A 21,986-nucleotide genomic window follows, 5' to 3' on the forward strand; every position below is an offset into this window, starting at 1 on the left:
CCCCCCCCCCCGGAGCTGTGGGGCAGGACCCGTGTGTGTCCCTCCCCCAACTCCCCGAACCACCCCGACCCCCCCGAGGGCGCGGGCTGCAACTCGGCCGCTCCCAAATGACCCCGTCCCCGTCCCGGGCGAGCGGGGCCCGATCCGGCCCGGGGGGGTTCCCCCCTCCCGCCCCCTCCCCCCATCACGATTTTGGGGTAAAACGGGCGCGATTCGGGCGCGAGACCCCGGCGTCGCGCGGCAAAACCCCGACCCGGCTTCTGGGGTGGACGTAAACAGGTTTATTGAGCCGCGGAATCCTCCGGCACGGCTGCGAGCTCCGTTTTACACCAGACGGACAAAAATTAAATCATCCCGCGAGGAGGAAATAAAGACGGGGGGGAAAGGGGGGGGGGGGGGGCCCAAAATTAGTGTCTGAAGTCGTTAACGCTCGCTCGCCGCTTCCAAGTCCTTCTGGGTGGAAAAGCCGAGCGCGCCGGAGCGGGCGAGGGGTCGGGCGTGGTGGGGGGGGGGGGAGCAGCCGGGGCCGCCGGCCGAGGGTCCGAGCGATCGCCGCCGGCCAAACCGGCGCGGGCCGGGGGCGCGGATCTCGCCGGGGCCGCCCCGCCCCGGAGTCGCACCAAAGCGTCGCTTCGAGGGGGGCGCGTGGGACACGAGGGGGTTATACAGGGGACGGCCCGCGCTTCGCACCCCCGGAGGAGACCGATTTTTTGGGGGGGGGAACCCCACGCCGGGGTGGGCGGCGGCACCGACCTTCTCCGCGTCGCCGCCGGAGGAGGAGGATCCACGTCGCCGCGGGTCGGCTGAGCGCGCGGTGGCCGTGGCGAGCCGGCCCCGGGCGAAGCGGGGACCGCGGTGTTAAAAAGAAAAAGAAGAATAATTAATAGCGCTAATAAACCGAGGAGAGCAACTTCCCGCGAGGGGAGGGCGGCGAGCGCGGCCCCCCCGCCCCGGCGTTCCTCCTTCGCGGCGTTTTTCGGGTGGATTCAAGGCACTTTGAGCGACGCCCGGGGCTGCCGAAGCGGGGAAGCGTTTTGCCGGGGAGAGGGCCGGCACCGCCGGCTCGGGTCGCCGTGGGTTTTCCTTGCGGCCGCGCGGCTCCGACGGAGGCGAGGGGATTCACCGGGCTGGTTAAACGGCGCGGGGAGCGGGAGGAGGCCGGGCCGGGCCCCGCTGCCGTCTCGGAGAGGGTTCGCAAATCCGGCTCTTCCCAAAAAAGCGCCGGGGACGGAGGGGCAGCTCCCGCCCGCGAAGGCCGCCCGAGGCCGGGAGCCGAGCGCGGCCGCCCGCGGGACGGCCGAAGCCCGACGGATTTGCAAAGCCCGGTCTAAAACAAAAGCCTGGCTCACCTCGGGTTTTATTTTATTTTTTTTTTTCTTTTCCTTTTGGCCCTATTGTTCTCTGGCTTTATTCTAGTTTTGTTTTCTTGGGTTTGGGTTTGGTTTTTGGTTTTTTTTTGGGGGGGTTGGTTTTTAATTTTAATTTCCGTACCAGCAAACCAGAGGGGAGAGGGAGGCAGGGCAAGGGGAGAACCGCGAGCGTCGCGCTACCCTTAGCTTGTCAGGAGACGCGTTTCTTCGCTTCCCGCGGAACCAAAAGCAAGACAAAAACCAACAGAACGCGTCAAGACCACAAAACGATGGGGTAAATTTAAAAAAAAAAACAAAAAAACAAAAAAAAACCCAACCAAAAAGAACCCCCAAAGTGTCATAATGAGAGGTGGTTTTCCCAAGAGCGAGTCCCCGTCCCTTTGGGAAGAAGAAAAAAGAAAAAAAAAAAAAGAAAAGAAAAATCAAAAGGACGGGAAGAGAGATTTTCGTTGCGTTTCACCTCATCGCCTGAAATAACAGTCTCAGTAGCGAAAAAATGTTTCTTGTGATAATCCCAGAAACTGTAAAAAATAAATTATTTAAGAAACGGCTTAGCTCTGTACAGCTCTTAAAATTCATCGTGTCGCACCAAGGCCTCCCCGAAGTCCGTGGCCTGGCTCCCCACGAACAAGTCGTACTTCTCCACGATCTCCTCCTTGGTCAGCTTGCCGTCCTGCGAGAGAGCACACACCAAGTCCCATCATTTCCGCCGCGGCGGTTCCCGTCCTCCCTCCCCGGCTCCCCCCCCCCCCCAAAAAAACCCAAAAAACCAAAAAAAAACCCCCAAAATCCCCCCCACTCGACCCCTCCGAGGGCGTGGGAGGCGAGCCGCTGCGCCCAGGCAAGGCGTAATTAGCTTAACGAAGGGGCTCGCCGAGCCGTTAGCCTGAGCGGCGGGGAAAGGAAGGCTTCCGAGCCGCGACGTCGAGGGCCGCGGGCCCGGCCGCGGCAGAGATCCCGAATCGGAGGGGGGGGACACACACACGCGTCCCCGGCACCGTCCCCACCTTGTTCTGGTCGGATTCGTAGACGAGGTGCCGCGCCTCCGCCTCGGCGTGGTCGTAATCGGAAGGGAGGATCCAATCTTTGGTTTCCTCCTTGTCCATTTTGCCGTCGCGGTTCTTGTCCCTGAACTCCACGAATTGTTCTCTCTCCGTCTTCACCCACTCGGGTTCGTCGGCGTCCCCGTCGTGGCTGTACATGTCACCTGGAAGGCGCAGCCGCGGGCTCTACGTCCCTCCACCGGATCCACCCCGAAGGAAGATCGCCGGCGGGACGCGCGCGCACGTCTCCGCCGTCCCACGGGAGCGCGGATCGCGCCCGGTTAAGACCCCGGGCCGGCGGACGGGCCGCCGCTTTCGAGACCACGAGGACGAGACCCTCGCGTCCCCGCGGGGAAGATGGAAATCTTCCGGGCTTGACTTTAAACCTCTTTGATTTCCTTAAATTCACCCCCGAAATCTTCAAGCGCCGCTCGAAATGGGCGTGGAGAAGCAAGCGGCGTTTCTCCCGACATATTTTGGAGTCGGACGCGCTTCTCGCCGCCCCTCGCCGCCGCTCTCCGTTTCAGATAAGGGGTGTTACAAAGGGCCCGCCGCCGCCAAGGGAGGAGGCAGGGACGCGCGGCCCCCGCCGCGTTAAAGAGCGGAAAACGCCGGATTTCGAGCAGACGCCGCCTTCCCTCGGGGGGGGCGGGGGGGGTCCGAGCCCCCAGCGCCTGCCGTCGCTTTGGGATTTAACCCGGCGATCCCTCGGCGAGGACGGGGGAGCGGGGCAGGTCTAAAGTTAGGGAGTTAAGAGAGATAATAAAATTCCAGGAGGGGGAGGGCCGGGAAAAGCGCGTGCCGGCAGCTGCTCCCGCCGGACGCGGCGAGGAGGGGACGCGGCGGCAGAGCCGAGGGGCCGGCGTCTCACCTATGTACTCCTCCAGGTCGATGAAGCCGTCCCCGTTCTTGTCGATGTCCTCCATGGTCTCCTGCAAGGAGGAGAGGGCGGTTGGCCGCGCTGGGAGCGAGTCCCCCCCTCACCGTGAGCCCTTCACCGGCACGGATCCGGCCCCGTGCCAGCCCCAGCGAGCACGAGGACGCCGTCCGCGTGCTAAAAACTCCCCAAAAGCCACGTTTCGTGCTCCGCGGCCGATCCTCTCCGCCCACAGCCACCCCCGATCCGTCTCCGCCCGCGCCTCCGCCCGTTTCTTTGCCGTCAAGGCCGTATTTTGTGCGAGGCCGCCGCCCGCAGCCCCCCAGCCGCCGCGGACCCACCTGCACGACTATATCTTTCATGTAATCGTACTCTTCGGGGTGCAGAAAGGCGGTGAACTCCTCCTTGGTGGCGGTCAAGTCGCCGTCCTTGTCAGCCATCTTGAAACGTCGTTCATCTCGCACCATCATTTGTTTGTAATTAAATCCGTCATCGGGGTCTGGGTCATCTGGGAAGGAGAAGAGAAGAGGCGGTCGTCCCGGGTCAGCTCGGGTAGGGGGGAGATGCCCCATGGTCATCACCACCAACCCAACCCAACTCAACTTCAACCTGATCTCCTCAACCCAACCTCAACCTGAACCCAACTTCAACCTCAACCCAACCTCAAACTCAACCCAACCTCAACGTGAACCCAACTTCAACCTCAACCCAACCTCAACCCAACTTCAACCTCAACCCAACCTCAAACTCAACCCAACCTCAAACTCAACCCAACCTCAACCCAACTTCAACCTCAACCCAACCTCAAACTCAACCCAACCTCAACCTCCCAACCTCAACCTCAACCCAACCTCCTCAACTTCAACCCAACCTGAACCTCCCAACGCTTCGCCACGGCAGCCTGAATTTTAGGTAACGGCGGCCGTCACATCTCTCCCGCACCTCCTCTGCCAGGAGGAAGAGGAGGAGGAGGAGGAGCTGCCAGCGGCTGTGGGAGACCAGCATTCCCAGGGAAGATGCCCCCAGGAGACAGGGATCGGGGGTTTTTTTGGCTGGCGCGGCCCCGGTGGCTCAGCCCAAGCTATTTCTGGAGGAGAATGTGTAAGGGGATATTGCTCTCCGCTGCCGGGGCGGCTTCAAAGCCAGCGAAACATCACCCAGCGCCCGCCGCAGCGGGAATATCTGGGCACATATGGCCACTAGATATAGCTACGCCAACAGCTATAGATAAGCTTCGGGATACCGAAGTCGGCTTTTGTTTGTCAGCCTATAGAAAAATATCGATAGAGGAGGAGGACGTAGCCGAATCCTTGCGGGGTGAAGTTAAGCGAGAGCCAGGCCGGGTCTAAAAAAAGGCTCCCTCCCCTTCTCTGTTTACATCCAGGACAAAAGGCAGGGGATTAAGCAGCTGTAAGGCCAACCATTAAATATAAGAGGGTAAGAAGATTTTATTTTAGGGCGTAATTAAGCCTAAAGTTTCCTGTTCCATTCCCAAGCTTTCACCTCGGAAAGCGGCGGATGCCGAAAGCTCGGCGAGAGCAAACAAAAGCCTCGGGATCAGCGTCGGCTTGCAGGACAAGCGGAGCGAGTCGGAGTTAAAAGCAATTTCTTTTAATGCAGGTGGTTCTGCCATTTGGCCGAGTGGCTTTAATCAGGTGGCAAGCAGCAGAGAGCCGAGCGAGCTGAGTGTTTAACGAGGGGTAAACCCACCCAAAAACGTTTTGCATTTTAGTCCCTGACCTCTGCAACGTTTTATAGGGCGGGCTGAGGGGAGAGAGCCGGGGAATCGCCCGGGAGCTGCAGGCAGCAAAGCCCCAAGCTCAACTTTTAAATCTTCCCGAGCGATAGGAGCGGGAGAGACGCGAGCGTTTCTGGTTTCAGAACCCACCCGTGGTGACGAGCGAGTCCGATGGGACTGAAGAACAAAAACAATGTGTGGTGGTATTATTATATTCTTCTTTTTCAGGAGGTTTTAAAGGGAGCTTTACTTTAAGATGAAGCTGTTGGTTATTTATCACTTCGTATTTTGCTTTCCCTGTGGAAAGCAGGATTTAGATCCACAGCAACAGCCTTCGGCGCCGATGCACGCCGAGCTCCTTTATTACAGTACTGGGTGCAACCCGGTGACTAATACAGTACTGAAGTTTAAAGAAAAAAAAACCCCAAACCAACAGCAAACAGCATTTCATTTTGATGACAAAAAGCAAGCATTTTTTAAATACTCAGTAGAGCAGCAACGGAGGGCGGTGCCTCGGCTCCCACGCGCCGGGAGAGGGATGTTCTTAACTCGATTAAGGGATCGGCCGGCCTCTTGGCCACGGGTCAAGCTCTCCAGAGGCATTTCCAGCGCCGCTCCGGCCGGAGAGGGGAAGAAAGAAGGGAGGGGAGAGTCTCGTGTAAGGGACGGGAATATTTCAGCAGAAAGGCGCTGTGGAAAAGCAATTCCTGCTGAAAAAGGGGGACGGAGCCAAGGCATTAGGCAGGCAGGGCTCTGCCGGGTCCAGCCCGGCGGCGTGGGTGCCAGCGCGGGGCGGTTGGGATCCTCCCGGCATCCAGTGAGGACAAAAAGTACGCGGGAGCAGCACTATAATAGGCTTTGTCGGTACCTGCCAAGGGCACCCGGCGTCGAGCGCCGGTCCCCGGCTCCGGCTGGTGAGGTCTTTACGGCGTATCGTCCGTCACGGGAGCCAGGCGCTCCCCTCTCTTCCACATTAGGCTTGAGAAATGGTTTTCTCATTAAGGTTTTTTTTTTCTCATTAAGGTGTTTTGTTTTGTTTTTTTTTTTTAAGTATTCTACACCTGCAGGTTATAAATCCCACCGCACGGACTGCAAAAAGTGTGATAAAAGCCTTCCTAGGACCTCTTCTCTCCCTTCAAGGCTGGATTTGAACAGGCAGATAGGCCGGGCTTTCTGTGGATCTCGGGAATTACACTATTAAGGGAAAAATGAGGCTTAGTAAGACCTGTCCCAAGCATGAGGGGGGTCTGGGGAGCTTAGTAAGACCCGACGGGGTCGTGGAGGGCTGACTTCCCCCGCCGCCAGCACGGCAAGCTTCACTCTTCCTCGAGCTTTAAACCCCTTCTTTTAGAAGAAGCCGCGAAACAGCCCGAGGGAAGAGGGATGAGCCAGAAGCGAGAGGCAACAGCCTCCATACGTTCTGCAGAACATTTGACTATCTTTGGAAATATTTAGTAAATTAAACTTTATTTCGTGCTTTCAAGCTGTAGCTCATCATACCATATATGTCTGCGTTCCAGGAGGCGGGAACAAGTGGAAGGGGAACTGGTATTTTTCTAACGTCTTAACCCCAGAAGAGCTTCTTCTGACCTCGCTCCTGGGGGTGGTTAAGTCCTTGCAGGGTTGCTGACCTGTCTTACGTGCCCAAATCTGCAAGCTCTAAGCTAAAGCTCCCGCCCAGGACAAGTGGAGAAACCCAGATGAGCACCCAGGGCTTTGGGAAGTGATTAAGAGACTCTTTGCTAACGATCTTCAGAGGTTTAGGAAGGGTGCAGACACCCCGAAAAACGTGGCTTCTACAGCCAGTCGGCTTCTTTCTCTGCAGGTACTAAATGCCACCGGTAGCTTGAAATTCAAAAGCTAGAAGGCAAAAAAACCCGTTACCCCGTGTGCCTTTCATCACGTTATTGCTCACGACTGAGTTCCGAGCTAACTTTCACAATTAAGCGCATCAATAAAGCAGAGCTGCAAAGCCGCGTGCGGATGGCAAGCTTCGCCCTGGGTTGGGTTTTTCTTTTTTTTTTTTTTTTTTTCCCCTTAGATCGCCCTTCGGTAACGAAGGCGAATTCGGAGGCGGCTGTTTTGTTTTTAGTCGGAGGCTTTGGGGGCCGAGAGGAGCGCTCCCGCTCTGCTCCATCGCACTTCTGCTTTATTGATTAGAGACCACCACCAGATCGGACACCTTGCCCCTTACCGAGGTAAGTGCCATATGTCACGTTTCTGTACTCATCCCAGGAGATAAATCCATCTTGATTCATGTCAAACTCCTGCCACTGGCGTTCGACACTGTCATACACGTATTTCTTCTGGGCCTTCTTAATCCAGGCTTTCAGCTCCCCCTCCGTCACAAACCCATCCTTATCCGTGTCTATCTTATCTACAATCATTCTACAAAAACAAAACAGCAAGTTTCAAGCGCCGGCTCCGCAAAGTTTTTATCCCCAGAGTAGAGACCTACCTAAGATGTAGCCGTAGGTGGCATTTTTATATTCCTCCCAAGAAATGAGGCCGTCCTCATTGAGGTCGTGCCCTTTCCACTGCCGCTCTACATCCTCGTATATCCAGCGCTTTTGTGCAAACTTAATCCAGTCTTTCAGCTCTTCCACAGTTACAAACCCGTCTTTGTCTTCATCTATTTTACTTACAATCTTTCTGTAGAAAATGCAGAAAAATCCAGCAAAAGTTAAGGGAAACAAGGCTCTACTTCTACCGGGCAGAGCATTTCAAGCGGCGGCAGGCTACCCCTGCGCGCCAGAGCGAGCAAGTCGAGGTCTTTATAACCGGGTCCCGGCAACTTGGCCACACGGGCGGCTCGTCCTTAAAACCAACGTAGGGTTTAGCCGCCGAAACGCCGGCTTGCTCGCTCTTGGGCCGTTCAGGTTTTGCACTCGTCAGGAATCGCGCGTCTTAGGGGAAAGCGTTTCCTCGTTAGACCTTGGGAAAACACCCCGTCGTGCATCTCCCCGCCTCGACAGGGCGCGGGCAGTTAAGCACGTACACGTACTTACGTTAAAAGTGGGAAGACCGGCCCCGGGGAAGGGGTACAAAGACCGAGCTTTGGCTCGTTTGCACGCCCAACCCAGCAAGGCAGAGAAAAACCCTCCTAGGACCGCAACGAGAAGCTGACGTCGATGTCGGGTCCCACCCGAGGACTATGCCCACCCATCTACCGAGGGAGAAACCGGAGATGCGTGGTTTATAAAGAAAGCACGGTGCGAGGCCGCATGCCTTCTTTATTTTTAGCAGCAGCTGTGAAGAAAAACCGCCGGGAGGAATGCAGAGATCCATAGGCAGATGCACACGAGCCTCCGGCACGGGGAGGGGAGCTGGGCCGTTTAATCCTCGCCCTTCCTCGTGTTTTACTCCTAGGAGTACTCGTGGTGTTTGCACGACGCAGGGCGGTCGCAGCCCACGCCGAGTTTCAAGCTCGGCGCTGGGAACTTTCAGTTTTGCGCTCCCCACCCGGCAGCACCAGGCGATTAAAGGCAGGGATGACAGCCCAAAACATTTTCCTTGGTGAAGCAGGATGGTTTGGTTTTGTTTTGTTTTTTTTTTCCTTTTAACAGGAAACTTCAACACAAAACCAGTTCTCTTAAGTTCAGTAATCCCTAACTCGAATAATTGGAGGAATTTTAAAAGGCGGTGTTTTCAATCACCGCAAGACTATTAATTCCCAGAATCTTGATGCAAAGCGAAACATCCAGCGCAGACCCGGCCCCGTCAAACAGAGGGGAGGCTGGAGCCACCCAGGTTTTGTTGTTCCATAATTGCTTTTAAAAAGCAAACCCACGATTTCCTCCGCGGCACAAAGGACGTTCCTAAAAACTGCATAGGTAGCTGGGAGAAGATTCGTAAAAATATTTGCTTTACTTCTTCTAGAAGAGCCTTTCAGCTCGATGCCGTACTTTACCTGTGGCAGCTGGTGCACCGCGTTTCGGAGGCCTGACTCTTTTTACAGGCACATTTTAATAATCGCTATTTCAGGGAAACAATTCAACTTTTACCTATCGCATTGCCACGGGAGAGAGCGGGACAGCACGAGCACCACGAGAGCACGCCACGCTCTCCTGCGAGACGGCACGGCACGGGGTAAAGGCTCCCGCGGTGTCTGCAAACGGTTAAAATTGCAAACACAAGAGTCAAGGAGCGGGCTGGCTGGAGACTCGCTTCCCAGGAAAAGCGGGCATCATCCTTCCCCGGCTTTATCACAAAGTGGCCTCAGAGGATTGGATCCCAGCGGGAATTTCCCCAGCTGTTTCCCCGACCATAAAATCTGAACCATCCCAGCCTTATTAAAAAGGTTTCCGTGCCACCAAACCCCCCCCCCCCCCCCCAGTGTCAGCAAAACGAAGAGGCGACAGAGCAGAGCAGCCGAAGCGACGAGATCTGGGCAGCGGCAGATCTCACACAAAACCACTTCTCAGCTGCCCAGCCAAGGGCGACGAGAAATCGGCCACCAGCCGAGACCAGAAGCGCTGCTCGGCACCCAGAGCTCGGGCATCGGCACGGCTCGCTGCCATCACGGGGGGGCGGGGGGGAAAGCACCGGCATGAAGAATTGGAGCCCGCATCGGTAGATAGCCAAGGCGACTTTTCCAGGAAAGGTTTCTAGGTGGGGCAGCAGAAGTTCAAAAGTTTAATTAGAGAACAGCTTCCCCGTTTAATTGCATTAAGGGAAAGTTAAACTCCGTCCCCAGCGGGAGCCCCGGGCAAGCTCGGCACCGCTGGGGACACTTTGGCATCTCCTAAACCTCCGATTCAACCGGTTCAGCGGCTTCGTGCCAAACCCAGATGCTCGCAGGCTGGTTTCCCAGGGCAGAAACCAGGAAAACCATAAGTTTTAATAATTAAAAAAAAAAAAAAAACAACCCTGCAGTTTTGTCACATAACGCCGCAGCACCCTGCGCGGGGAGGGGGTGGCAGGGGCACCAGATGTTCTGCGATGGCTGGCAGCTGGAGCTGACGGGCTGCTTTGCTTTCCCACTCACGGCGTCCCGGGGAAGCAAGGGAATTCCTGTTTGCTCAGCGTTATTGCCAGGAAAAGCGGCAGAGCGTTCCCCTAATTCGGCAGCCTTTAAAGAAAAACAAGGTAGAGCACGGGACGCTCGTCCAAAATCCTGGTCTGAAATCCCCAAGGAACGGGGATGTGAGAAGAGCCGGACGGAAACCGAGCCGGGAAACACAGAGCCAGAGCCCTCTCCCAGAAAACTGGGTCCTTTCAACAGCACAACATCCATTTAAAAAAAAAAAAAAAATCATTTACATAATTATGCATTCATAACAAGTTTATCAAACCAATTCAAGCTCGGGAAAGTGTGATGAATTTGCCTCTGACCAAAAAGAAAAAAAAAAAAAAAAAAAAAAGCTGTTTTATGTCAAGGGCGAGAGCAGTTTGAAACGGCCTCGTTAAAACAGCCGAGTGGAAACTCTTACCCCGGCCCCGCTCCCACTGCCAGCTTTTTCCAGTAGATAACTCAGCAGAACAATGAAATTAAAGCGCAGAGCCATGACAAAGCCTACGGGTCAGGAAAACAGCGCAGGAGGGGAGGATCGCCGGCGTTATTTCTGCTCTCCGCAGCCAGAGCTGCACGTTCCCCTTTGCATTCACTCCTGCTTTAAGGGGAAAAAAATAAATAAAATAAAATTAAAAAAAAAAAATCAAGAGCTTCTCTCCAGACGACGTCCCCTCGCAAAAAGCCGCCCGGCTCGTCTTATTTTGCAGTTTGCAGACCGACGAGGGCCTTGCTGCAACGGATTCCGGGGTCCAAAGAGTTTTTCCAGGCTGAAGAGTCCCCAGGGGATAAAAACAACCCCAGGCTCCAGCCTCCAGCAAAGATTTCTTTAGGGCAGACGTGGCGTTGCCGTTGCCCAGCCCTTTATCGAGAGCAAACCACCGGTGGAGAGGCCTGCGGCTACCTCCCGCCCCAGGCTGGTAGCCCGGATGGTCCGTATGGATGCTAAAGCACAGGGGCAAGCCTGGTGTCACCCTGCCCAGCAAATCTGGCTGCGTCCCTCTGGTTTCCCTCCCTCCAGTGGGATTTCCCTGAGCTTAACATGTGGTTAAGCTTTCCCTTCTCATCAGGGAGCCTCATCCCCCTCAAAAAAAAAAAACAAACCAAAAAAAACCACAACCAAAACCCTCCCAGTTTTCATCGTGGTCTGCAGGACGTGCTGCTCCACCGGCTGTAGCGTGAGGTCGAGGCGTTGGGCTCTCACGGGGAGGAGTACGCTGGTGAGCGAAGCTCATCCAGGCGCCAGCAACGCCGCCAGCCTGGTGTCTTCAAAAATCAGGAAAAAAAAAAAACCCCAGACAAAACGGGCAATTTGGACGGTCACGATTCAGTCCTTCGGCCCGACATCTTGAGGAGCGTCCCAACGGCAAGGCCAAGCTCACCGGGGAGGTGCCAGGCGGGAGCGCGACCCTCAAGAGTCTCCGAAAAATGTCTCGTCAGGGCGGAACCTCCGAAGGTTTGAGCTTTTCTAAGCCCAAGGCGAACAACTGCACCGGCAGCTGCTGCCGCACAAAGCCACGCGCTGCAGCACCCAGGAGCCGAGAGTGCCAGGGCCAGCGCCGGCCGCCTCCTCCGAACGCCCTGTCCTGACGTCCGCGGGTGGCAGGGGGAGGCAAAGCGAAGGAAGCAGAAGTTAATTTTCAAGAGATGCTCTCTTTTCGCTAACTTTGCGGCTTCCCAGTCGCTTCTCAACTGGGAAGGAGAACGTGGCAGGAAAACGGAAGCGATTCCCCAGGCCTTCAGACTCTGGAGACCAGCAAGCGCTGTTTAGCACGGTTTGAGTACAGCGAAGGGAAAAGACGCTTATTTTCATTTCTATTTTGTAGTTTTGGGGAGTATTTGGTGCTTAGAAGCAAGCGTGCACGGTTGGAATGCCTCAAGGTGACCTTGCAGGCTGAGAGCAAGGTCTCCAGCGAGGAGAACTGCACATGTGCCGCATAACTTTGTCACCACTTGTGTTGGTCGCTACATTTCGGTTACTACTGCCTTAAAAATGACATTTAAAAGGCTCTAGTTGAGACTGCCTCTGCCACCCGAGGTGCAAGAGAACATACGTGAATGCCGGGGTGACGTTTATGGCCACTGTGGATTCGTTCTCTCCCCATCAGGTTTTTATTTCGGCTCTTTTCCTTACCCGAGTCTCTCCTTGCTCTCCTCCGGCGTGAGCTGATCGAAGGTTTTGGCCTCATCCGCGCCGAGGAAAGCGTCGTGGTCGTAGTCGAAGTTCTGCGCATCGTCGTGGACCTTGTCGCTGAGCTGCGGGTCGTGGTGAACCCGGTCCTTCTTCTCGGTGGGTTTGCTCGAGATGCAGAGCATGGAGAGAGACAGGCACAGGAGGAGCTGGGGGATGGTCATGGTGGTTCAGAGGCACCTACGGCACGACGAGAGAAGGGGAATTTAGGAGCTCGCGTGGTGACGGGGACGCCGGAGCGGCACGTCGCCGCTTCCAGGGTGGCAAACCAGAACTCTGACACCGAAACAGCAGGAGCCGATGAATTAAATACAGATTATCTGGGCAAAGCCACCTCCCAGCCCTACGGCGCTTGCGGAAACTCTCGTTAACGCACAACCCGGAGCGGCTCCCCTGCTCCCAAAACCCCTCACGCGAGCCCCAGCCGAGCCCCTCCGTACGGCAGGGAGCAACAACTGCGTTTGCTGGAAGGAGAGCCTGCTCGGCGAGGAATGCGAAGGATGCGTGGCAAACACGCGCGGCGGATCGCCCGATACGCGGCCCCCGCCAAGCCGGTCGCCAGCCGCGCCGGCTGCCCTCTGCTCTCACGTCCTCCTGCCCGATTCCCTCCCCGCGGGGCTGGGTCTCCCCCACCCCCCCAAAAAAAAAACAACCTCCTTCCCGGCGAGGCATCTTGGCCACCCGCTGGCTTCAGACGCTCCTCCGGGACTTCCGATACCCCAGGTCGGAGCGACGTGGATGGAAGCCTCGCCCACACATATTTCACCGTTAATTCAAGTCCCACCGGACTCGCTACACCCATCTGGAACCCTATTCCAGGTGTCACCCACCCGGGCGGGCGGCGGACGCACACAACGACAGAGACGCTCGAGACGGGGTGATTTTGGGGGGAAAAACGCCGGCTAAAAACGCGAGAGCCGCGCTCTGCAATCAAACAGGGCTCTCGGAAATAATTCCCCGTCCTTATCTCTTTAATCTAAATTTAAATCAAGCAGCTAACGTACGTATCCCTCAGCACACCGTCCCACTTCTCCAGCAGTGGGATCGAGCCGCCCTACTCTCTCCGTGCAAGCAGAACTCCACTTGCACAGTCCTGCCTGAAAAAGTTTATAAAATTAAATTTTACCCTGTAGAAACCAGAAGTTAAAGAGTCTGCGCAGCTGAAATTACCTGCAGAGGTTAGAAAAGAGGTAATTTCTTTTTAGAAATTTCTTTTAGAAATTAGAATTTAGCGGAAGGGGAAAAAAAAAACCCTAAACTTCAGGGCAAGGGATCCATTTTTAATCCCCCCCGCGATGCCCGACGGATTTATCCGTGCAGCGTTTGTGCCATCTGAAATCCCTTCAGCGATGAGAGCGGGTGTCGGGGCCGCTCGCCCCACAAAATAAAGACTCCCAGACAGGGCGAGGGCTCTTCGACCTCCGATGTCACCGTAACTGCGTTGGCTTTAAGCCACATTCACACCCAGAAGACGGGAAAAGGGATGAAAACAGGTCCCACTCGGTGTGAAAGCAGCTCACCCTTGAAGCCGGCAACATAAATTCCCCGTAGGAGGGCTGCACGCCCTGCAGCCGCGTGCTGCCATCGGGGTACAAACCCGCGAGGGAGATGAAGGACCCAAGGAAGACCGACGGCACGAGGCTAGACGCCAACGGCACGACGGCGACCGGGCTCTGCCTGCTATAAGGGGGTGTTGTGACAGGAGAAAAGACTGGAAAAAAGTCAAAAATCAATTTAAAAGAAGGTCAGGGAGTGAGGATGCACCCGACTGCTTTGCCCTAAAGGCGGTTGTTCTGCCGGCCGGGTCGGAGCGGGTTTGGCCGCTCTGCGGCACGAGGTGTGCTCAGGCTGGAGCCAGAGAGCTGCGGCCGGCTCCATCCCTGCGAGGGCCACAAGGAAATGCTTCCTGCGAGCCACGGCCGGTCCGGCAGCTATCTGCAGGTCAACAGCCCGGTCGGCTCAGCAGCGTTAGGGACCCGAGGGGCGAGAGGGAGCGGGACGCAGCTGATGGCAGGCTCGGCACTCGCGGAAACCCTGCCTGGCACCGGGTGACGTTCGCTAAGCATCTCTGCCGCTCCCTCTCCGGCTCCGGAGATCTCCGGAGGCTCCCTAGGGAGCGAAGCCTTCGGCGCGGTGATGGCAAAGCTGCCCTTCCCCTCTCGGGAACGGGCAGAGCGACCTCAGGGCTGAGGCGCGGCAGCAGCCGGCGAGCAAAGGAGAGGAGCCAAAGCCCGAGGAGGCGAGAGCATCGCCAGTTTTCCTGTCGAGAAAGCTGGAAAGCACCGCTCCGCTGGGGGGGAAAAAAAAAAAAAGAAAGAAAAAGAGGAATCCCGCCGCCACGACCGCGTCCACCAACGCGGGGATCTCAAAGGAAGAGCGAGTGCTCTGCGGCGGGAAGGGACGAGGGCTGCGAGTTCTGGTCTCATACACAGGAAACACGTGACGATGTCCCGGGCTTTGGGCCATTAATTAATCCAAATAAAAGGGAAGTTCCGGCATTGTTTAGCCGAAGGGAAAAAGACGCGTGCGCGTCGGAGCATGGGGAAGGATGGCAAAGCTGAAAGAGCAGCGGCTATTCTCAACGCGCAGGTAACTTCTGCGGCACGAGCTATAGTATAAACATCAGAGAGGCGGAGGATTCTGGATTTTGACCTGTACAAACCCATTCGAGAGGCAGGAGGCAGCCGGCACGAGCCACCAGCCCCGAGGCTTTGCCCGGCACCCGCGGGCACGGGCTGCCGCAGAGGATGAGGAGATGATGAGGAAGGTGGGAGCGGGGGCAGCTCCCCCCGGGGATTCTCCCCGGGCTGGGTGACTTAATCCCTTCCCCATCTCCTCACGTCTCGCCTCTCGAGAGGGCGGCGGAAAGATTTAATCACTGCTCCTATCGGTCTCCAACCACGTGGAACGAGCCTTGAAGTGGCCATCAGGCGAGGCGGGGAAAAAGCCGCGTCCTCCTGGGGACGGGAGGATCGGAAAGCAAACCAGATGAAAAGCGGCCGTTCGCAATCCCAGCTCGATCCGGGTGAAAATCCTCAACCCCCGGCCACCTCTGATGCAATCCAGTGCGGCCGTGACCTCAGCAGGACGGGGTGGGGACACCCCCCAGGTGTTATTTAAGAGGAGCTCTGTATATATATTTACAGGCAGGACCAGACTCCGGCTCGCTCCGAGCACGTCCCAGCGTCGAGGACCTGCCCACCACAGACCAACCTCCCGCAGATCCTGGGAGCGGGCCGGATTACAGCACAGGGTGACCCGGAATGGGTGTAAATACCGTGATTTTATCTACGGTGTCGACACAAAGAGGCCGTGAGCCAGTTGGAGGTGACTAAAAGGGACAATCTGACCTCGAAACACGTATCTTGGCATCGCGCCGGGTGCCAGGGAGGCAACGAGCCTTTACCTCTGCGGGTCAAGATGCGGCTCTAGTGCTTGGTGGGACAAAAAAAAACCCCCATAAACCAACCGTTATTCATAAATAATTCACATCAGTAACAGCTTCTGCTGACCAACGGCTGCTCTACCAATAGGATTGACCCCCAAATTTCCCTCGGAGCTCGCAGTTTTGGGAAAAAATAAGGCTTTGAGCTCGATTACGTGCGCCGCTCTTCTCTCCCCAGCTAGTTCAGCAAACCACAAACCGCTACGGGAAGGGACGCCGGCAAGTTCTCTGTTCTCCTAAATAAAAGGGTCTCGGCGGTGAACCGCGGGGAAGTCAGAAGCGGCAATTAGCGGCGGGGAGGCGGGAGGTATTCCCTCAGAACGGGACCTCCCGGAACCTCGGCTGGCGGAGGAACTTGGGACTCGGGTTGGTTTTGCAGTGATATCGACGGAGGAACTCGGGATTCTGCGCTGCGCTTGGTTTTGTGGTGATGTTCGGAGGTGGCCGACAGCGAGAAACCCCTTCCCCCTGGGAGGCTGGCTAGGCTGACAGAAGAAAACCCCTAGAGACAAGATAATTCGCTCAAATTCGGGAATTTGCCTCTAGTTTGGCTTTTAAAGGGATTAATCCCGTTCCCCAGCGGCCTGGGGCTGACGGGCAAACCCGGTCCTCATCCACGGGTGGAAGAGCAGCGCGTCACCTCCGCACGCCGCTGACGCGGCTCTGCGTTACAACGGGGGCGACGGTGACAAAGAGGCCGCCGTGCCGAAAAGCGCGCGGACGCAAGCGCGGGGATAACGGAGGATCGCGTCGAGTACCGGGGTTGGTCTGGGGTCGTTAACGGGTCCCTTCCGACCAGCAAATCGCCAACGTTCGCCCTGCTGTGCGATTAACGGCAGCGACTGAGGACTCGGCGCTCTGCTCCCCGAGGCCTGCGGGATTTTAAGCGGGAGCTAAAACAAATAACGGGTGAGAAAGCAGCAATTTATACCCCAAAGCAAACGTTCGCCGGTATAGGAGGGAACTCGAAGGCGCGGGTTTTCGCTAACGGTTAATGAAGAGGCAAACGGAGCTGGGGTGATGCCTCCTCGCCCCGGGGGTCTCCCCGCAGATCAGCACCGGGGACCCTGCTGCCGCTTATCCCGCTGCAGGATGCGGCCGAAGCCGGGCCGGGCCCGACGCCTGCCCAGCCCGGGGGCCCTGACGGAGGGACGGGCAGTGGGAGCCCGGTACCAGTCCCCGGGGAGCAACGGGGGAGGATGCGGGCTGAGGATGGAGGCTCATCCCCCGGGGATAACGAGGCCGCGGAGCCGCTCCTTTCCCAGGGAAGCCGCAGGGAGCCCCAGCAAGCGCCTGCCCCCCCCGCCGCCGCCGCCGCCTCATCCCCGCCGGGGCACGGGCACCGTTACACAGGGCGGGACCGGCACCGCCGCGGCCTCGACCCGCATCCCCGGGCCTGGCCGGCGGGGCAGCCCCGGGCGAACGGGACCGGTCGGGGGGGGACACAGCGACGCTGCTCCCCGTCCCCCCCGCCGGTTCCCATGGCGACCAGGCCCGGAGCTCCCGAGGCCCAGCCCGGCCGGTGCCACGTTACCGCTCCCCCAGAACGCGTCTCCAGAGCGGAGCCGGCCGCTGCCCGCTCCCGAGGGCCGCCCCCGCCGCCGGGCCGGGCCCAGGGACCCCTCCCGCCCCGCCGGGCCGGGCCCATCCCTCACCGTTACCAGGAGCCGCCGCCGCCGCCGCCCGCTCTCCTCAGCCGCTCCGCCGACCGGAAGTAGGCGCCGCGCCACGCCGCACGGCCCCCCGCGCTCTCTCCCCGCCGGCCAATCAGAGCGCCGCTCCTCCTCCCTCGCCGTTACGTACGGCACTCTGATTGGACCCTCCCGCCGCCCGTCCGCCCGTTGGCCCGCCCTCACGCTGCCCTCCGCCCACCTCCCCGCCCCTTCGCTCCCGCCCCCTCCGCCCGCCGCAGCCCCGCCTCTCCCCGACGGAGACGCGGGCGCCGATTGGCTGGAAAGCGCCACGTCCTCACGCGCGCGCCGGCCGGCGGCCCCGCCCACCCGAGCGCCCCGTCGTCGTCGTCGTCGTCCCCGCCCCGCTCCTCACTGCGCACGCGCGGGGGGGTGTCACGTGCGCGCGGCCGCCGTTTGGAAAAGGCGGGAAAAGGGAGGCGATGGAGGAGGGCGAGGCGCCATTTTGGGGGGGCGGAGTGGGGCCACCCAGCCTCTCCCCAGCCCTCCCGGCAGCCAGGGCCGGGCTGCTGGAGCACGGCGGGACCTGCCCCTTCTCCAGCAGCGGGGACATTGCGGTCTCAGAATGGCGTCTCCTCCTGAAAGGCCCCCGAGTGAGGAGAGCCCTCCCCTCAGGGTGGCACCTGCCTGCTGCACAGGCTGAGCCGCCGTGCTGTCACAGGAGGCGCGTGGATCTCGCCATAAAATCATGGAATCGTTTAGGCAGGGACCGCTCGACACGCTGCAGGTGGGTGCTGAGAGCTGATGGGCTTGGTTCCCATGTATCCAAATCATGCAATCATAGAAGCATTTAGGTTGGAAAAGACCTTTAAGATCATCGAGGCCAACCGTTAACCTAGAAATGCCAAATCCACCACTACACCGTGTCCCTAAGCGCTGCATCTACACGGCTTTTAAATACCTCCAGGGATGGGGACTCCACCACTTCCCTGGGCAGCCTGTTCCAGTGCTGGACAACCCTTTCAGTGAAGAAATTTTTCCTAATATCCAGTCTAACCCTCCCCTGGCGCAACTTGAGGCCATTTCCTCTTGTCCTATCGCTTGTTACCTGGGAGAAGAGACCGACCCCACCTCTCTACACCCTCCTTTCAGGCAGTTGTAGAGAGCGATGAGGTCTCCCCTCAGCCTCCTTTTCTCCAGGCTGAACAACCCCAGGTCCCTCAGCCGCTCCCCATCAGCCTTGTGCTCCAGACCCTTCCCCAGCTTTGTTGCCCTTCTTTGGACGCACTCCAGCCCCTCAATGTCTTTCTTGTCGTGAGGGTCCCGGCTGTGCTGCCAGACGTGCCCCGAGCAAGTGCGTTGTGACAGCATCGATCCAAAAATAACTCTGAGGAGTGCAGAGATCCTATGCCGGTAAGTTGACAGCAAGTTTTATAAATATATTTAAATTGGGGCTTAAAATGCTGCATGGCATTTTAATTACTTACATTTAAAATTACTGCTTTGTAGCAAGATGTGATCCCATCAGGAGGGAATGTCTTGTACGACCCAAATCCAGTTTTACTAGAGCACCCTGAAGCAGCATCACGTTGCTATTTAATTTCACACTGCATCAGCGTACCGTGACACATCAGATTGTCGATACGTTACAGCCAAATAGCAGCGTGGCTGAGGTCAAGCCTTAATCGCGTTGGATGCGATTCATCCGATGAGATGTGCACGTCCACATCTGTGCTGGCTGTCTAGACTCCCCTTATAGTCACTGGAAAGAAATAGGCACTTCCAGGACATGATTCATCTCATCCTAAAGTAAATGCCTAAATTAGGTCAGATGAATTGTACCCTAAGAGTACGTTTCTCTCCAGTCTCTGAAGGGAGCCTAGCTGCGCCATCCGTGGCAGATGTTCACACCAGATATTTACAGTACGCTGAGATAATTCCCACCCTCTGTGTCACGGTAAACAATTTTAAAAGCTGCTTCAGCCAGCTGACATTTTAAAACTCGTCCCAACTATTAAGTCATGAACTGAAAAAACTTACGCGAAAGTTCCTTGAAAAACTAACGCTTCATCTTTCTTTTTTTATCTCTCTAGTTGCTGATACTGGAAGATTTCGAGAAAATAATCACACATGTAAGGCTACATCCCTATTTCAAAAGCGGATCCACGCTGGCGATAGATTGTGTGTGGTATAGCTAGTCCCATGTCAGAAGATTGTGAATAGACTTTAAAATCAGGAGAGGGTTTTTTTTGTTTTTAAATAAAAGATGGCTTGGGGGGGTTGTCTTCATGATTTTTAAACTTTAATGTTTGTTTTCAAGCTTTTTCTTGCACCCAGGGGGACTAGAAGCTTTTCACAAGGAAGCCCGCGTTCTTATAAACCATGATTTAAGGGCTCGAAGGAAAACTCTGAGCAGCCCAATTTCCCCAGCTCGGCTTCTGTCAGGCCCTGCCCTCAACGACTGCACGGCTCCCTGGAGCGAAGGCTGAGAAGGGGGCTGCCCCCAGCACCGGGACCTGCCTCCCTTCCCAAGGGGGCTGGTAACTCATCCCCGGCGTGGAAGGATCTAGACATCGGGGGATTGCACGCGTGGATCTGCAGGACACGGTGCAATCTAGGCAGAGGGCTCGGAGAATGACAGAACGAGGGAGGCGTCGCTGGCCGGCTCACGAAACCAGGGGTCCAAGGGCGGACGCTCCTGCCCAAGCCGGAGTCGGACTGGTGATTCAGTTCAGCTTCTGGCCCGAGTTTCTGACTATGTTTAAAACCGTGTCAATCAACACCAGAATAAGGAGGATTGAGTAGTAATTTGAGGCTCTTCTTCCTGAGTTATCAGCGACTCATCAGGAGAAGGTTAGCAGTGTGTCCTTCACTTTCTGCCCGGAAAGTTTTACTTGATTAAAATATCTCCGCACTTAGAGCCCCCTAAATCTAACTCGGCACTAAATCCTGACCGAGATGATCAGGCCTGCGAGCTTTAAAATCTCCAAGAGGGACAAGACCCGAAGTCAGCCAGCCTTCCTCACGGCAGAGACAGGTGATCCACCTCTTCCTCAGCAGCCTGGTCCGGTGGTCCGATCACCCTCATGAAATCAAATGCTGTGTCTCAATTCCCATTTGATCCATCCAGCTTCTCACGCTGCGGCCATCATTTCTTACTGTGACTTCCTATTCTGATATTCTCCACTGCTTTTAAGATCGGTTTATGACCTTACATTTTCTTGCAGAAGTGCTTATATGCAGAAACTAAATCATCCCTCCTCCTCCTTTTTGAGCTAAAGAAACCCTGAGCTCTAAGTACCCTGTCAAAGACCTTTTCTCCAACTCTCAGACCATTTTCATAGTTTCTTTTTTTAGTTCCTCCAGTTCTTCAGAGTCTTTTAAAAAACGTTGACACATTGCAGCTGGATACTCTGCTTGCTCCCCAGTATTTTGCATGAGGTAGAATCCTCTCCTGATCCTTATTTTCCTGTTTCAGGGTTCCCAATCCCTCGATCCCACTGGTTTGGTTTTGCCCACACTGTCGACGTTTAGCTGCTTTGTCCGCTGAGACAGTGCTAACAAAAGATACTTCCTTTCTGCACAGGTCTTGTCTTGCTCATAACCTTAGCTAAGAACGGGTACAACCACAAATTGTCTGTAAAATCAGGTCTTTGCACAGTCCCTGTTTTGTACAGCGGTAAATAAAGTGTCCTGGCTTTTGAAAGCGCTGGATACTTATTAATTATACCTTCGAACTCTACCAAAAGCAGAGAATTAGGAGAACATATTACTTATTAACTAGCTTTTCAGCTGTAGCCTTGTTTACCTCTTTGTCACATGCCCCGGACAGCAGAGGAGTTCAGGGGAAGATGACCTTGGTATTTGGACAAAGAAGAGAGAATTTTATTAGTCTGTTGGCGTATAGATCATCCCACCCACAGCTGCAGCCCCTGCCAAGTCACGGACACTGTTTAGGTGCTGGTTTTAGCATAAAACCTTTGTGCGTCCCTTGAGAAACACCTCTGGAAGAAGAGCTGTGATGGTCTGGAGGGCAACCAACGCCACGAAGGGTCTGGAGAGCAACCAACGCCATGAAGGGTCTGGAGAGCAACCAACACCACGAAGGGTCTGGAGAACAACCAACGCTACGAAGGAGATGGAGTGCTGGAAGACTGGAGGGCTCTGTCCTCAAGCCGGCTGCCTCGTTCAGGGAGGTGAAGTCAGGTGGAAGGAATCTGGCCGGCCAGGACTGCGTGGTTTTGCCATGGAATTGGATGTTCTTCCTAGGAAATGCACTGTTGTTCAAACCCAAATTAACTGGGGGAGCCTGTGGCTTGCGTAAACGCATGCAATCAGATGCGTCTCTCCTGGCTGCGCCTGCGAGAGGTGGCCTGCTTCCACCTGAGCTGCAAACAGGGCAACGGGGAGTATTAAATTCAGGATTGAAAATATCTGAAGGGAATTCCTAACTCCAGCTTTGCCCTGGGATGCCAGCTTCGTTGTAGGGCGGTTGGATACTGAGCCGCTATCCACGCTGTTATGAGTCCCTCTGGGAAAGCTGCTATGGAAACACAGCGAGGCTCAAACGCCCGTTGGGAGCACAGCCTGCATCCCACCTCTCTTCAGGTCGTTTCCCCAAAGTGGTAACGCCACCAGAACCCCCCCCAAAAAAACAGAGTGTAAACGCATGAACTCTAA

General features: G+C 56.3%; 1 protein-coding gene and 1 long non-coding RNA gene across 5 annotated transcripts; one reads left to right on the forward strand and one right to left on the reverse strand.

Annotated features, from left to right (window-relative positions):
* Nucleotides 1-1,462: 1,462 nt before the first annotated feature.
* On the reverse strand, nt 1,463-17,356 carry CALU (calumenin). Of its 2 annotated transcripts, XM_075509845.1 has the most exons (7): nt 17,331-17,356; nt 12,174-12,410; nt 7,223-7,416; nt 3,632-3,798; nt 3,285-3,345; nt 2,378-2,577; nt 1,463-2,043 (listed from the first exon to the last, which is right to left on the reverse strand). In XM_075509845.1, the coding sequence occupies exons 2-7, from the start codon at nt 12,392-12,394 to the stop codon at nt 1,939-1,941; spliced, it is 948 nt and encodes a 315-aa protein (XP_075365960.1). In that variant the 5' UTR covers nt 12,395-12,410; nt 17,331-17,356; the 3' UTR covers nt 1,463-1,938. The 2 variants fall into 2 exon arrangements, with proteins under 2 accessions (XP_075365960.1, XP_075366037.1); XM_075509922.1 differs by lacking the exons at nt 7,223-7,416; nt 17,331-17,356 and adding an exon at nt 7,487-7,680.
* On the forward strand, nt 16,302-21,302 carry LOC142413659 (uncharacterized). 3 transcript variants are annotated; one of them, XR_012776877.1, is made up of 4 exons: nt 16,302-16,584; nt 17,911-18,093; nt 18,507-18,719; nt 19,400-21,302. It is a non-coding gene; the product is annotated as an uncharacterized LOC142413659 (long non-coding RNA). The 3 variants fall into 3 exon arrangements; XR_012776886.1 differs by lacking the exon at nt 17,911-18,093; XR_012776881.1 differs by lacking the exon at nt 16,302-16,584 and having other exon boundaries at nt 17,859-18,093.
* The last annotated feature ends 684 nt before the right edge of the window (nt 21,303-21,986 follow it).

Source organism: Mycteria americana, chromosome 1 (assembly GCF_035582795.1).
Source record: "Mycteria americana isolate JAX WOST 10 ecotype Jacksonville Zoo and Gardens chromosome 1, USCA_MyAme_1.0, whole genome shotgun sequence".
NCBI classification, from domain to species: Eukaryota; Metazoa; Chordata; class Aves; order Ciconiiformes; family Ciconiidae; genus Mycteria; species Mycteria americana.

Coding starts and splice junctions, on each gene's coding strand:
- CALU (XM_075509845.1), bottom strand. CDS start 12,394: ATGACCATCCCCCAGCTCCTCCTGTGCCTGTCTCTCTCCATGCTCTGC. Junction 3,799..7,222: donor GACATATGGCACTTACCTCG/GTAAGGGGCAAG, acceptor TCTCCTTCCCAG/ATGACCCAGACCCCGATGAC. Junction 2,044..2,377: donor ACGAATCCGACCAGAACAAG/GTGGGGACGGTG, acceptor GCTCTCTCGCAG/GACGGCAAGCTGACCAAGGA.